This window comes from Pogoniulus pusillus, chromosome 5 (assembly GCF_015220805.1).
Source record: "Pogoniulus pusillus isolate bPogPus1 chromosome 5, bPogPus1.pri, whole genome shotgun sequence".
Taxonomy (NCBI): Eukaryota; Metazoa; Chordata; class Aves; order Piciformes; family Lybiidae; genus Pogoniulus; species Pogoniulus pusillus.
The window spans coordinates 38,965,107-38,982,475 of NC_087268.1; the positions used below are offsets into that span (position 1 = coordinate 38,965,107).

General features: G+C 39.1%; 1 protein-coding gene across 4 annotated transcripts in view; it reads right to left on the reverse strand.

Moving 5' to 3' along the window:
• The window catches only part of PCCA (propionyl-CoA carboxylase subunit alpha), a 358,591-nt gene that overhangs the window by 200,295 nt on the left and 140,927 nt on the right, over positions 1-17,369 (reverse strand). For all 4 annotated transcript variants that reach the window (XR_010302383.1, XM_064143822.1, XM_064143820.1 and 1 more), the window contains exons 15-17: positions 14,617-14,685; positions 13,657-13,732; positions 2,543-2,653 (exon numbers count right to left, since the gene is read on the reverse strand). Coding sequence is in view for 3 of the 4 variants with exons in the window: in XM_064143822.1 (XP_063999892.1) it covers positions 2,543-2,653; positions 13,657-13,732; positions 14,617-14,685 (256 nt within the window). In the remaining variant the exon portion in view is untranslated. The remainder of the gene's footprint in view (positions 1-2,542; positions 2,654-13,656; positions 13,733-14,616; positions 14,686-17,369) is intronic.

A 17,369-nucleotide genomic window follows, 5' to 3' on the forward strand; every position in this document is an offset into this window, starting at 1 on the left:
AGCCCATTCCAATGCCAATCACTCTCTCTGTGAAGAACGTCCTCCTAACATCCAGACTTTTCATACAACAGGAGCAGGGGGAATGGAGTGAAGCTGGAGATTGGTAGGTTCAGGCTGGACATGAGGAGGAAGTTCTTCAGCATGAGAGTGGTGAGAGCCCCTGGAATGGGCTGCCCAGGGAGGTGGTTGATGTCCCATCCCTGGAGGTGTTTAAGGCCAGGCTGGTTGAGGCTGTGGCCAGCCTGCTCTAGGGTAGGGTGTCCCTGCCCATGGCAGGGGGGTTGGAACTAGATAATCCTTGTGGTCCCTTCCAACCCTGACTGATTCTACGATTCTATTCTATGATTCTAACAAAATCTAGTTGTTGCACCTGTGCCACTCATTCATTTTTACTATAAACTGGAACAGTATCTCTTCTTGTGTCTCCTGGTCTCTAGAGCAAAAGCCTATCTAAGATTCTGTTAATACAGTATTACCTTTCTACCTCAAACTACAACAGCAGTCAGCTATTTCCTTCAGCGTATATGTGCACACAAACACACGCATATACAGTTCAAGTTAGACAATCCTAAGAGGTGTTTCTTGTTACCTGCAACCTGTGGACCAACAAGTGACCAAGTGATTATATACAGGCTAACACTGCAATATAAAACATCAAAAGAAGACTAAAAAAACCCCAAAAGTCAAAAGTGCCTTTCCACAGTCAAAATTACACAGCAAAGGGTCTCCTCCTGGATCAGTAAAACCTTTCTACAGCCTCTTACAAGCAAGCAAGGGGCCCAACAGACACATTACCACAAACAAGGATAGAACGGTTTATATTTTTGCTCTTCCCATTTGCGTGAAGTGAGGCCATCTTTGCTATAAATCTAACACCTTTGCTTTTCTCCTTCAACCCTTTCTCCCCTTTCCCAGCCTGCCACTCACTTTGCACATCTGCTGAAGTTCGCCAACATTCTTCATGATCTAAGCCAAACGAAGAATTCTCACAAAAGTACTCCAACAAAAGCAGCAACAATAAAAAAATGCAGTTTTCTAGTGGTTTAGGGAACTGAGTCCCTAAAAGGACTGAAGAAGGAAAAAGACTGAGAAGTGCCAGAGCCATAAAAAAAGAGACAGAACATGGGATTCTGTATTAAAGTGTCAGGGAAGGGAGAGAGACCAGCTATCAGCAGCACTGAGCTTTCAGCGCAGATCAGAGTGCCCTCAAATCCATGCTGGATGAAAGCCAAGTGAGTTACCTGAAGATTAGTTAAGTACACCTTAGCAAAGAAGACAAAGGAACATTTGAGCTTCAACCATCACAAGCTTACTTCCACCCAAAGTGACTAACTCCTACCCCTTTGGTCACAGTCAGGAGCCAATAACAAGCTGGACGGATTAATCTCACTCGTACGACTGTATCACATAGAGTTGCCAATTACACCACGACAGGAAGTAGTTCTGTGGATGAATATTCTTTGCACCAAGCACACACTGAGTCCTGAGGAAAGAAAAATCTGTTCTGCTCCTTTATGAGACTAGAACATGGCAAGGTGCCAGTCATGTCCAGTGACTGCCAATCTGGCAGTGCCGTCTCCAAAGCAGGAAGAAGATTCTGCCACATCAGATTCATGACGAGTAGAGAAGAACGGAATCTCCACAGGACTCATAAAGCACACGTGAATGATGAGCTATAAACACTGCCTCTCTCTGTTTAGTTTTGGTTGGATTTTTTTTCAAGTCATGCAGAGATTCTGCCTGATGAATGCTGGCTGAAGTGTGAGGCCTGTTTAGAACTGAGTCTCTGACCACACTGGTTAGGAATACATCTACAGCAGAATGGCTCAGAGAGAAGACAATCTTTTAAAATATGATCCTTGTGAGAGGAGGTCAATCTATTTGTTTGCTTATATTTCTCTGCCAACCACTGTCACACATTTTTGCAGCTGAGTTGTTTAGTATGTTGCAAAGAAACATTTGCATTTGTGTTTAACAACTCATACGCTAGGCTTACAATTTCAAGGTGATGCCCACTACTGTGTGTAATGAGTATAAAGACCACATTACTGAAATACTCTGATGAAGATACTACAGTGAATGCAAAAAGATGCCAAAGGGCAATTCTAAAGATATTGCACCAACTCACTTGAAAAGAAATAACATTGAATGAAAGAGAAATTTTATCTTCAGTTAACAGGAGAATTTTTTTTCTTCAGTTAAGAGAAGGAGCAATGTCTGTAGCAAAGGACAGTAGCATGGTAGAGATGAACTGATGTTTATTTTAAGCACTTTGTATCACCTACATTTTTTCTTAACATTGGATATACTCCATTTGTTATTTTGTCACTACAAGTATGTACTGTGCCTTTTTTCAAAGTGAAGAAAGTAACTTCCAAATATATTATGCACTATTCAAAACTCTTAGTTGCATATATGCACAGATAAATTTGAGAGGGAAAAAATAAGTAAAGCCTGATTGGGGAACAAGCTACAAATATAGAGGAATAATAATCAGAAACATCACCTCTCAAGTAAAAAAAAATTCCTAAGTGAAACAAACCTTTAAAACCATCAGGATAGACTTCAGGCAGGAATTTAGTGCTGATGTCTCCTCGAACAAAGCGTGGATGGATGATCACTTCACGCAGTAAAGAAATATTGTGAGCCACACCTGCAAATAAAATCAATGCAAAATCAAATACTTATAATCACAAACTACAGTAAGAAACAACTTGCAAAATAAGAGCCCTTTGTAGAATAAATTCACCATTTCACAACTTAGAGATCACAGAAGAGATGTAATTGATGCTGACATAGCGATTTTTTTTGCACTACTGCCTCAAGATACTACCCTTAAACACTCCATTTACTTAAGAAGTCAACTTTCCAAACTTTCACTCCACCAAGCCTAATCCAAACATCTGGTTAAGTCAACGACAGCAAGAGACTTTTGGCTCAGTCTTAACAAATGTGGGCAAGACCAGAGTCATGTCCTTGAAATGACAGATTAGTCATGATTGTACCAGCACAATTTCAGTAAACATTGGTGCATCTTGCCATCCTGCTGCCTTAATTGTGCACAAAGATAACATGCTAGATTACTCCAATCACAGTAATGAAAGACAGTAAAAAATATTATCACTGACACATAATTTTGCAACATCATTATAATTTGTAAAAGACACTCTGATCAAATGCCCCATTCCCCCTTTATCACCATTCCAAGACCCTGCAAGGAATACAGACTCTCCCCCTCCCCCCTATTTCTTTAATTACAATGCCACCTTTGTCCTTTATTTGACTATTTAAATTTTTTTGAACTTATTCATGTCCTTTCACTCCATTTCTCAGTCCATCACCTCTCACTTTGTCATATTTTTATTTCCTTTATTTTCCTCTGCTTTTAGCACCAACAAAAACAGGTAACTTCTAACAAACGCACTCTAAAGCTCCACAGCTCAAAGGATGATGCCAGTATCAGTCCAGTAGTTGCACACAAACCAGTTAGCCCTCTGCCCCTTCCTCAGGGAAGAGAAGATCAACTTGTTTTGTCAGACAGAAAAGAAATAAACTATATCCCTTTTCCAGTATAGGCTGGAAAAAACATAATCAGGAGTACAGGTCAGCAGAAGATATGTGCTCATGATAGTTAACACTGGGAAAAGATTGCCTAGAGAAAGGTTCTGGAATCAGTGAAAACATTTAAAAACAGGTTAAAAAAACAATCTGTCAGGATGCAAAAAGAGTTGGTGCACCTCAGTACAGGCAGTCAGACTAGATGACCTTCTGAAATCTTTCAAGCATTCTTTTGCTTTTAATTTAACATGGCTATTTAACTAAGTTAGTAAATTAACACTAAACTGTACTTTGCCAAAAGCACTTAACAGTTTATCACCAAGTATGATCATTATTAAAAGTAGGAGGTGAGAGAGGAAAGGAGGTACAAAAAAAAGACCCAGATAATTTATTTTCTGCCTACTGCACTCCCAGCAATTTTCAAGGAAGCACCATTCTCTTTTAAGAGTAGTACACAGGTCATCTCTGGAAAGTTTAAGACAATACAGAAAGAGAAACGAGAAAAACTACCATCCTTATCTTAGCTCTCTTCTCAATTTTGGAAAGAGATTGTAATAGAAAACTTGAAGGTCCAGAACAGTTGAACCCCAACATGAGCAGAGAATAATCTTGTCTCATAAACATTAATATTTATAAGAGAAGCTGAAATAGATTCATGCGACTCAGGAGCATAAATTACAATGCAGCTGTTGCATCTATTCCAGGTAGGGATAAATGAGGAAGCTGCTGTAGGAAAAGAGGTTAGCCAACCTCGGCTGTGCACTCTGCACATTCTCACCTTTCAGGAAACACAAAGTAATTCACATTCTTTCCTCTCAGTGTCAGAGGGACAGGCGACTCCAAATCACTTTGTATTTGCCAGGTCATGTGAACTTTGATGTTAGATGGACACCAATAAGTATAAAATGTAGTCTGGCCTATCACAAGCTAGTTTACCTTGTGGAAACTTGTTTGTACACCCATAACTCCTGCAAAGCACAAGATTCTGAACTTTAAATTTAGGTATCCTTACATACAGGTTATTATGTTTATGTTGACGTTACTCTGAAAGTTATATGCACATTTTTTCTAATAGCTCCAATTTAGAATAAGATGGATAAGAATTCACTGCAAACTCAGGCCTCTCAACTGCACATTAAGCTGTTTGTACTTTTAACTGTACTGGGATCTCACCAGAGCAAAGACACCAGCAGTACAGCAACTGTGAACTGGTGGGACTACAGAAGGAGATCCTTTTGCATTCCTACTTCTTCTCCCTTTGTGTTTTTCCAGTTTAGAAGCATGAATAACATTCCTGTTATTCTATGTGCAGACCAGTTCAAACAGTTTTAAAGCTTTTTCTCCCCTACAGTCTGCTGCTGGTGTGAATTTTCAAGCTCTCTGTGTGGCCATCACTGAAACCACTTTCAACACACAGAGTCAGACTGAATCTCACTGAATCACGAAGTTAGAGCTTTAAAGACTAGTTCATGAGCACTTTAGCACATTACACAACCAGATCAATGATAATGAGGCAGAAACTTGACCATTTGATTAAAAGATCAGTCTCCTCACTGTCTGTGACCTAGGTTTTCATTCATGGACCCCAAAACTCACATTGCATCTCTTCTAAACAAATTATTTTAAAATATAATGTTAATACATCTTTGGATGCTACAAAACCCTCCAAATTTTCCCATTTGTATAGCAAATTGAAATATCACAGCCTACAGCTTCAGGACTATGATTAGAAGACAAAAGAGGAGCTCTCTGGTGCTCCCTGACTTTGACTGAATCCAGGATTTAAACACAGTACAATGTGTAACCAGATCATCTCATGTTTTTCTTTCCTAAACTGCTATAAGATCCCTGCTGAGATGATGGCTGATGACAGCTGACAGAGAGCTTGGTGTCTCAACTGACTGCCCCAAAAAACCTGAAATAAAAAACTACTATGAGTATCTTCATTATTTCTCACTCACAGGCATCCAAAGAACCAGAGGCTTCTGTAACACTTCAAGTACCAAAACACCTTCAAAAAGTTTGTGGAGCAGCAAGTCCAGGTGTTTGGGAAACAATATAACATTTGTATCCCATATAGGTAAATTAAATTTTTAGTAAGGAACAGTTTCCTTTTAAAGTATCATGAAAGGCAACCTTTATCAGTTTCCATGCCCATTACATGAGCTGCATGGCTGATCTACTACTCAAAACTGAGATGATACCTTCAGTGATGTTCCCAATCCTGTGGCTTAAAAAGAAAGAAAGAAAAAAAACCAGCAGTGTAAACCTTCAGAAGTCTAGAAGTTTTAGATTTGCAATTTAGCATGACCTCTGTCAAAGTTCATAAGGTCTCCATCTGTGTGTGAGTAACTGCTAGGCTACAGAAATATGGACCCCTAGAGCAGCTTGCTCCTGACTACCTGCTGCTTCCAAAACACTGGCCAGACATTAGCCCCACACTCTCACAGGATCAAACAGAGGCTAACAGGCAGTGCTTATTTCATGCAAAGTTAGACACTAAACTGAAGTATATTGTATTTATGTTGCAGTCTTTTTCAGGGAGTTTTTCTTGACCAGGTCTGCAGTCTGCCAGGAACAAAATCACATTTGTTAACCTGACAAGCCATGGCATTTTCAACAAATAAACAAAAATCTTAAACTGTATCAATTTCTTTCCCCTCTAGAAAACAAAATTTCACTTTGGCATCATTTCTTCACACTGTTAAGACTGATGCAGACCTGCTGGCACAGTCATATTATTTTGTCTAAGTCGAAATATAATAATAAAAAAAAAAAATCAATGTTCTTTGTGCATCTTTTTTTTTCCAGTTGATTGTATTCTTTATACAGCATTATAGCAGCAGAAGCTCATTTTAAGATGCACTTCCTGGACGTCAGTTTCCACATGCTATTTTCCAGAATACATTTATAAAAGAGTGTGGACTAGCAATTAACTTCTGGAAAACTAGAAAAAATATAAAAAAACAAACCCATATTTGTGTGCTTTATATTCCTGAGGTTCAATTAATTTTCTGGTTAAACTGTAGCTATTGCCCAATGAATACAGGAGCAAACAAAATAATCACACTGTTGATTGCAGCTGACTAGTAACCACAATTTGAAGAAGCATCCATTTAAAAAAAAATCATTTAATCAATAAAGATATAAAGATAGATAGATAGATAGATAGATAGATAGATAGACAGACAGATAGATAGATAGATAGATAGATAGATAGATAGATAGATAGATAGATAGATAGATAGAATCAGAAGAAATTACTCTCCATACTGCCTTCACAGGATCACAGGATGTTAGGGATTGGAAGGGACCCAAAGAGATCATTGACTCCAACCCCCCTGCCAGAGCAGGACAATACTATCTAACACAGATCACAGAGGAACACATCCAGACAGGCCTTGAAGGTCTCCACAGAAGGAGACCCCACAACCTCTCTGGGAAGCCTATTCCAGTGCTCTGTGACCCTTACAGTAAAGAAGTTCCCCCTTGTGTTGAGGCAGAACCTCTTTTGCTACAATTTACACCCATTGCTCCTTGTCCTATCCCAGGGAGCAAGTGAGCAGAGCCTGTCCCCCCTCTCCTGGCAGCCTTCAGATACTTATAAACATTTATCAAATCCCCTCTCAGTCTTCTCTTCTCCAGACTAAGCAGCCCCAGGTCCCTCAGCCTCTCCTAAGCCATGCCCTCTAGTCCCCTAATCATCCTCGCAGCCCTCTGCTGGACCCTCTCCAGCAGACCTCAGTCCCTCTTAAACTGGGGAGCCTTCTTCCCATCTTGCCTCCTTCCCTTCCTCATTCTCTGAATCACGTCTTGCAAAATACACCTGATTTTTTATTCACTTACAAACTGTAGCCTGACTCCTACTAATCTTGCCTTTCCAAGAAAACACAAAGAAGAAAAAGACAATAAAATTCATTTTATAGAAAACAAAACTTTCATAAGAAGCTTATGAACATGATATCACACCACAGCTTTTACCCACTAAAAATCAGAACTTGGAATGCCAAGGCACAAAACCATAGGCAATGTTTTCACTATCAATATTTACTGACACTAAACATATTCAGTGTTGATTAGCCTTTTTACAGCATTAAGCTTCTGTCATCTTGACGTCTGCAAACAAATCTGCATTTATCCACGTAAACTTAATTGGAGTCCTACATGTCTCTCTGTAGATAAGCAGCTGAATATACTTCATTTGCTGATAACTTCAAATTGTGCTAAGTAGAATAGAAAGAACTTTATCTTCATACTTAGTGACTGCACAGACATGTGGAATACAGTATTAGAAGCTTCTCTTAAAAAAAAACCAGCAAGGCTAAATTATCACCCATCTATTTAAATGCCACATAAGAATAAATGCTATGAAGTTTAATAGGCATCCCAGTTGATTTCTAGAAACAAAAATAATAAAACATTAACAAAGCTCTGCACTGAGCATTATGAAACACTGATTATGTTATTCTCCACAAGAACATTATCATAGATTTGCACAGTCTGTGAAAACATCATTTTCAAGACATGAACTCTTCAAAGTTCATGACTGCTACCCAGCTGGCCTCCACGTCTGCCATTGCAGAAGTTGTCATAATACTCCCTAAAATCCTCAACACTCAACTGTTTAATTGTCTTTCAAAGCTTAAGTTTTGCTTCAATTCACTTCAGAGGAGGCAATCTGCATACAAAGTCCCATCCCAAAAGTGAGAAGAAAGGAATTTTTTTAGGCTTGTAATTTCAATACTCAAACACCCATGCAGGATTAAGTACACCCCTGAGTCTAAGAACTGAACATACTGAGGGAGCTGGGGTTGTTTAGCCTGAGGAAGAGGAGGCTCAGGGGTGACCTCATTGCTGTCTACAACTACCTGAAGTGAGGCTGTAGGCAGCTGGGGGTTGGTCTCTTCTGCCAGGCAAGCAGTAACAGAACAAGGGGGGACAGTCTCAGGTTGTGCCAGGGGAAGTCTAGGCTGGGTGTTAGGAGGACGTTCTTGGCAGAGAGAGTGATTGGCATTGGAATGGGCTGCCCAGGGAGGTGGTGGAGGCACTGTCCCTGGAGGTGTTCAAGCAAAGCCTGGATGAGGCACTTAGTGCCATGGTCTAGTTGACTGGATAGTGCTGGGTGCTAGGTTGGACTGGCTGATCTTGGAGGTCTCTTCCAACCTGGTTGGTTCTATGATTCTCCACAACACTAAGAGCAGCATTCTTTTTCTTCCCAATTAGCATGCTTACAGCCACAAAAACTCAGACAACAGTTTCTGCTATCACTGTTTTGGCAGGTTTCCATTCATATCAGAGAATCCACTTCTATATTCCCATTCCCATCAAACATTTACCACAACTTTTATCCACTTTTTTTGTTTCTGTGCGTGCTGAACTTTCAGCCTGTGCTGAAAAGTTCTCCCCTCCCAGTCGTGGTTGCCTTTATTTCCCTTTCAATTCTACTCCTTCTTGCACTATCTGCTGCATACTCTTCCCTCAGCTTCTTCCACTCTTCTTTCACCCAAATTTTCTACAACATTCCTCTCTCATCACAGCAAGCAGAATTTCAACATAAAATGGTTGACTTTACACAAAGACTGTTAATTTCACGTTACTGCTTTATATTTGACTCAGCAGGGAAGATAAAAAGCACAGAGAGGTCAAAGGCAAGACTACAGGAATCGCTGCACTCGAGGATATGAGCTATCTGCCCAGTCAGACCTCTGCTGAACTGACAATCAGTTCTACTTGCTGCATAAATAAGTCCATTTCTTTTATCTAAACAGGTAAAAACATTCTTCATAAACTTTCCAAAACTTCATGCTGGGTTTTATATATACACCTTTTAAAAAATTAGCAAATTATTCAATATCATGAATTATGCCCCACACATGCTAAAATCTCAGAGAAACTGACAAGTGGGAAATTGCACATCATGTTTACACATCCAGCAGATACACTGAAAAGCATTTTTCCAATACTCTTATCTCTGCTCTTCCAATTAAAGAAGAAGGAACAAACTCTTAAGTTTCTGAAGAAAAGCAGCAAAAGGCAAGAATAAGATGAATTACTAACGACAGTGCAAGCACACAGGAGGCAACTCACACCTCATTCCAACGAGCAACAGTGCCTCTGTGCTTAATCAACATCTTGAACTTTCCAGTATTCACAAATTCTCCAGCAACCACTGGATAAAGTGAAAGCTACATCTGTTTGAGACAAATCTGGGTTAGACTTTGAACGTTAATCATCTCTAGACTTTCATCTGCTCCCATTAACAGCAATATTGATATTACACATGAAGTAAGATGCAGAATACATTCCTATGACCACACTGAATCTGTCTTGAGTTAGTCACACTGTCAGCATCTACCCATGAACAGCCTGTAGAATTTCTTAGTTCAATGTGTGCAAGCTGTCACCAGCCCAAACTGTAATAAACTATTATGGCAATAGGCATTTTCACAGCATAGTATGGCTGCAAATACCACAGTTACATTTATTCAGCATTTATAATTAAGATACTGTTATTACTGGCACTGCATGACATAGACTTGAATTTTGCTTAAGTTTGCCTTTTTTGGCAAATATTAATTTAGGGTTTGGGTTGTTTGGGTTTTTTTAATGCAATTAATTTAATTTCCTTTGTTATCCATAAGTGAGAGAGAGCTAAAGGGAATGTGGTAACTCTTGGATGTCCTGGAGACACAGCAGTAGAAAATTAATGTCTGCTCACACAACCACTAGAAAAGAAGCAACAGACTAAGTCCTTGCAGTTCACTCTGCCAGCATGCCTCAACATTGCCTGCATGAGTCACCTCCTGAAGGGTCACTGTGCTCCTTCAATCCCTGGATTCTCTAATAGGGCTCCCATGAATGCCATTGTATGATGGCATTTGTTCTAAGAGGACAATTGTCTTCTAGGAACTGGATAAAGACCACTGATTTCATGCAGGTCAGCAAGCAACCATCAAAATATTAGTGACTAAAAGTCTCTACCAACTTTTGCCTGCTTTGAACTGGTGACACAGAAGTGATGGAAAGGATTCCATCTTCCATTAGCAGTCCCTAAGCTACCCATTAGATGGTCCTTGACCTGTTTTCCAGTCACCCTATCCCATTCCCACCTTATGTGAGGGAATGGGCACTTTTGTTTACAGAAATGTTGCAATTCTTGGGAATTTAAATATCATTTCTGACAATGTATATTATCAATACAATTCAGGCTGTCTTCAGTTGGTGTTACTTAGCTGAAATGATCTGTAAACCAGACAAGATTTGATAGTTACAGAGGAAGAAAACCACACTGTTAGTAAATGACAAAACAAACATAAAAGCTGCTTCTAAGGAGGTTGAGGAGCAGGACAAGCTATGGTCAGAAATAGGAATATAAAGCACACTTGAGCAAGACTGTGGTGATCTTTACATAAATATCTACTGTCTCACTATTCAAATATAAAACTATGTAACATCAAAACTGAGTAAAAGTAAAATTATGTCTCTTTTACTACTACTACTACTATCTCAATTACAGGGAAGACTTCATTTGAGGTAATTTCATGTACAGTCAAGATGTCTGATACTGATTTACATAGCACTCAACATTTTAAAGCAAAAACATACACAATCATTTTAAGAGAAAAATGCATGAAATTGCTTTCACTTTCCTGATGTTTTCTTATTTTTGTCCATTATTGACCATATATTGCTACCATGTCATCACCTGTTAAGTTTACTTGAAACTATCAGAGACAGCCCCTTTGAACAAGGAGGAGTTCTGCATGTGTCAGTGCAGTTCAGAGCATTACAGGTAGGACAGATTCTATGAACTGTCTTATCAAGCATCATTCATACTAGGCAAGAGAAGAGACACTGGAACATGGACATTCCATTTTAAATTAACCCTGAAACAAAACTACCAGCTATGTAAGACCACACAAAAATCCTACTGGTTTCCAAATGGAAAAAAATGGCCACTGCAACTAAAATGTGTTCTGGAAATTTGTCTGCTTTTTACCTGTCATAAATGAAAATTTGCTCTTCATAATACTAACAACAACAACAAGAAGCATTCCCCTTCCTAGTTCATTTTTTTGCCTCTTTCAACATTTTTTAATGGATGAAGAGCTTTTTCACAGGTAGAAGTAGTACAAGAGGTATCTAAAATACATACATGCATACTAATAAAAGATTGTAAAAAAACCAAAGAATGCAAATCAGTAATTTTCAGATGTAAGGTGTCACATCCTTTGTTGGTGTTTATATTATACATGGAACTGTCAAGAAGAGACTGGATGAGGCACTTGGTGCCATGGTCTAGTTGACTGGATAGGGCTGGGGGAGAGGTTGGACTGGATGATCTTGGAGGTCTCTTCCAACCTGGTTGATTCTATGATTCTATGATCATGGTGAAATATGTGACTGGTTTTACTCTTGAAAATCACAACTGTGAAAATGGTTTCATTTTCTGTTTACTAGGAGGTTTTTCACGCACACACAAAAACACACAAAAAAAAAGTTATTTAATACACAGAATCATAAAAAAACTTCATGAGGTTTGTGATCATGTCTGGTTAAGTTTGCAAACTTCCTTTAACTGAAAAATGCAGTTTATGTTAGCTCTGGGATCACCGAAGAACAGTGGGTTCTGTCCCATATTATTGTATACAATAGAAGATAATGCTCCACATGCAATTCCAATATTCTCATTAAGTATAATCCTTCTAGCATCATTTGCTATTAATACAACTGAATTTGAATTCACAGTCTGTCCTCATTAAAAATAACAAGAAAAAAAACAAAGCAACCCCAACAAATCCCATCTCAAACCACTCTAGATATAGCAGTATAAATTTCTCTCTCATATAAATTTACCCAGCTGTTATGCAGCAGGGGTTTACATCAGCACATTGTACTGCAATAGCCTAATGTCTCAAGTTGCACCAGTATAAATCCACTTTAGAGTTAGCAGTTCATTTACAATGGCTAATCCTACCACCTATCCAGCTACACTGTGGTAAAGAGATGCTCATTTTCCCCTAGATAGATAAATCTTTCTAGTCTGACATGACATGCCTAGTATTCAGCAGATAGCATTAAAGCCAAGATGAGCTTTTCAGAAAGACTCTTATGACTGCCTATTATATGAGGTTTCTCCTGGTCCTTCTCCTACACACTCAGGGATAACAAAACAAGTGTTCCAAGTCCTTAAACCATCTGAAATCTGAACAAACTGTCCAGCTATCAAAACAAGCAACAAAGACAGAAAATCCTCCAACAGTTGTCTTTCCAACTATCATGGTTCTTAAGTATACTGACTAGTAATGAGAAAACAACTCCCACCTAGAATCACATAGTTAAGGGATAAAATTAAGACTCTGACCACATTACAGTTCCCTTCTCTAATCACCTCCAGAGGAGAAAGGATAAGAAATAAAAATCTTCCTCTCCTATCTCAAGATGTCTGTCCTATTTTCCACAGCACATAAAGATTTCTCCCACACCAACCATGACTTCCCTCTCTAAAACTTAAAAGAGGTTAAAATGATCACGGCTGATATACCCCTGATGCTTGGAAAGGTTGGAAGAACAGCAGCTTCTCCTGGGCAGTCAGTCAGCAAAAGATGGAACACATTCTGACCACCAGCCTACATCTGCATTTGTACAAATCTAAATGATTACTTTGAAAGTAAAAATAAAAGCAAAACCCCACCAACAACCAAATACTGCATTGTGATATTATTTGATCACAACTGATGTACTAAACTGCTATAAAATGCAGTTACTTTCACTCCTTACAGTGTAGCAGCTTTTTTTCCCCCTCTACAGCATAATAAATGAATTATACGTTGCCATTCAGTGAAAATGCTTTATGAGCTTAATAAAATTATTTGAGTATTTTTCTCAGAATATTCAAGCAAAAACAATGGAGAAAAAACATGAAATCTCTTTAGATTTGATGTATCTTCGCATTTTAATTAACACAAGCTTTTCCTGTTTTAATTTGCACTTAAGAAGCAGGAACTTTACTCAATTTGCTAATTACTACATTTTCAAGCTGTTTCATTGAAATAGATAACAGCCTATCACACTAGGAACTCAAAGTTCTGTAGTTACCTCGAATTACGTAATTGTCCAAAGCCTCTTCCATTCTTTTCAATGCTTCAGCTCTATTAGAGCCATAGGTAATAAGCTAAAAATGAAAGAGGAAAGAAGCATTTAAGATACCTAGAAAGGAAGTGTTCATCACTAGAACTAGAAGAGCACTTAAAATAAAAATGGTTTGTCAAACTTCAGCAGTCACAAAAACATTTGTTGTGCATTATCACAGTATCACCAAGGTTGGAAGAGACCTCACAGATCATCAAGTCCAACCCTTTACCACAGAGCTCAAGGCTAGACCATGGCACCAAGTGCCACGTCCAATTATCTGCTCTTGAGAAGAGAACACTAAGATCACTTAACCCATTCAACAAAAGATTCAATCATTTCTCTTTAGTAACATTTAAAGCATCTAAACAATCTCTCTCCTTTTAAGCACATAGAAAATTAGAGCAGAAGTCAAATAACTCCAAACTAGCAATGCCAAACAACTTAAAGTGTGAATTCTTTTGACAACTAAACTGTGACTATGATGCTGTATTTCATTTTTACCAATATGTTACTGATGAATAAGAACTAATACTAAAAGGCACTACCAAACACTTCTTTCACTGCTTCTTTTCGGAACTCAAAATCATTGACATTTAATTTTGGGTAACTTACATTAAAAATAACACATTGGCAGCACCTCAGTCTGAAAGCAATGACTTCTGTTTAAATCAGAACCCTTTTACTCATAATAAAGTTCAAGAAAAATAATTAGTGTCAAAAGATTTTTTTAAAGTCCTTGTAAGTAACATTAATTTTCTCTACTCCACATCTCCCTTCAGTTCATTCATATTCCCTTGAAACAAGCTATGTCTAGCACCATTAAAAGACTGACTTACCAATCTTTTAATCTATTTTTCCTCGTTTAAAAGAATGGTGCATAAATTGTTTCATACCTTCAGAATTACTGAAAAACAATCAACTCACTTTTGAGATCATAGGATCATAATAAATGCTAATATCGCTTCCTTGTTGTATGCCACTGTCAACACGTACCTTCAAAGAACAGAAAGCAAAAATTATTATATATTGGAAAAAAAATAGTTCAATATGAGGATCAAATCTATCCAGCAGGCTTAATACATAACACTCAAGAAGCTTATCATGTACACCTTTTCCCCTTCAAAAACTAAAATAATTATTTGTTTTCAGAGAAACTGGGAGGGGGAAAGGAGAGCATTTTTCTCCACAGAAAAAAACCACGTGGGAGTTATCATAGAATCATAGAATCAACCAGGTTGGAAGAAACCTCCAAGATCATCCAGTCCAACCTAGCACCCAGCCCTAACCATTCAACCAGACCATGGCACTAAGTGCCTCATCCAGGCTTTTCTTGAACACCCCCAGGGACGGTGCCTCCACCACCTCCCTGGGCAGCCCATTCCAATGCCAATCACTCTCTCTGGGAAGAACTTCTTCCTAACATCCAGCCTATACCTACCCTGGCACAACTTGAGACTGTGTCCCCTTGTTCTATTGCTGGTTACCTGGGAGAAGAGGCCACTCCCCACCTGGCTACAATGCCCTTTCAGGTAGTTGTAGACAGTAATAAGATCACCCCTGAGCCTCCTCTTCTCCAGGATAAACACCCCCAGCTCCCTCAGTCTCTCCTCAGAGGGTTTGTGTTTCAGGCCCCTCACCAGCTTTGTTGCCCTTCTCTGGACATGTTCCAGCACCTCAACATCTTTCTTGAATTGAGGGGCCCAGAACTGGACACAGGACTCAAGGTGTGTCCTGACCAGTGCTGAGTACAGGGGAAGAATAACCTCCCTTGTCCTACTGGCCACACTGTTCCTGATCTCCTTTAAAAGAAACACGACTGCAGTCTTCAACTGAAAGTCAACATTCTCTTTTGTTCCCCTAGAATGCACAGTAAACACATTAAATCTGATCTAACAACTCTCAACTTCAACTTGAACATATCCAATCCCCATTTAATCCCTGTAATAAACTACAGTTGTAATTATTTTTCTGACTGACACCTGGCATGAAAGATGCCCCTTATAATCACATCCTTCTTGCATCTATATGTAATCATGTCCCCCATGTTCCATTACAGCCTTTCCAAGGGCTCCAGTAGGAATACAGGTAGGGAGCATTCAGCAGGAACTTTGGAGTTCTGCTTATCAGCTCCATAGGAATACTGATCCTGTGGTTTTCATGTCTGTAACACTTTCCTTCTCTGCCTCACCCTCTCAACTGTAAAACATTTTTTTTTCTGTTGCTGTTGTTCTCATAAGGCTTTAATGTTTACACAGCTTTTTCCACGGCTTTGCTTTGTAAGGACACAGCCCCAATTAAAGCTCTGATTCTGCAATATTCATGGAAAAAAATAACACAAGTTCAAGAATTTCTTTTGAAGAGGCTGATTGCTGTTAACCAGCCAGCGAGTGAGTTAGTATATTGCTGATCCTTGTTTTCATCTCTCAGTTTGATTTCATCACTGTAGCAATGAGGTTAGCCATATAAAACTTTTCAAATGAGCAATTTCTGGGGAATAAACATTTATTAAATTGCTGCTTTTGAGTGCTGGAATCTGAAGTATTTTTTTTTAACTAATCAAAATAACTCTAGAGTGATAAATGCATTCTGGGGATCATAGGGATGGAGGACTCCAACCAAAGCTGTTGAAGCAGCAGGGCTTCGATATACTGCATTGTAAAGGGGGTGGGAAAGAGGGTCCTGGAATCTCACTTAAATCTTCACCTATGGGAAGGAACCTTTGTAATAAACAGCATCTCAGCTGTCTGCAGCAAGGCAGAAAAAGGTCAACACAACGGCTGTTAGGCCTTTAATATTTTAATTTAGGCAATTATCAAGGGACCACATGTAGAACCTCTTGTCTACAGAATTCACATGAGGGCATGATGATGTCTTTATTATACAAATGACATAAAAAGATACCCTAGCAGATGTACTGGCTTTCTTCAGTAAAAAATGCTGTCTGACCAGTTTTTATGACTTCTTTTTTTTTTTAATGTACTAATTCATACATTTGTATTCATATTTATATATTTAGATTTTTTTTCTTAGATATTTATTTGCATAGCACATTTATTTACATGTAGAGGCAGAAGCACTTCTCTAGCATGTTTATTGCATCTTATCCAGATGTGGTTTATCTATGCTTAACTAGGCCCCCCACTATCTGTATCAGGTACATTTAACATTAGCTACTGATCAGAAGGTAGTTTAGACATGCCACGATTACAGAAAAAAAAACCATTACAGCATACTTTCCAGCTCCTTTTCTCATAAAACCATCCTTCCTCTCAGGATGCCTGCCTCTGTATGAATCAACGTATATCACAGTATCACCAAGGTTGGGAGACCTCATAGATCATCAAGTCCAACCCTTTACCACAGAGATCAAGGCTAGACCATGGCACCAAGTGCCACCTCCAATCCTGCCTTGAACAACTCCAGGGATGGCGACTCCACCACCTCCCCGGGCAGCCCATTCCAGTGTCCAATGACTCTCTCAGTGAAGAACTTTCTCCTCACTTCCAGCCTAAATCTCCCCTGGTGTAGCTTGAGGCTGTGTCCTCTTGTTCTGGTGCTGTCCACCTGAGAGAAGAGAGCAACCTCCTCCTGGCCACAACCACCCCTCAGGTAGTTGTAGACAGCAATAAGGTCACCCCTGAGCCTCCTCTTCTCCAGGCTAACCAAGCCCAGCTCCC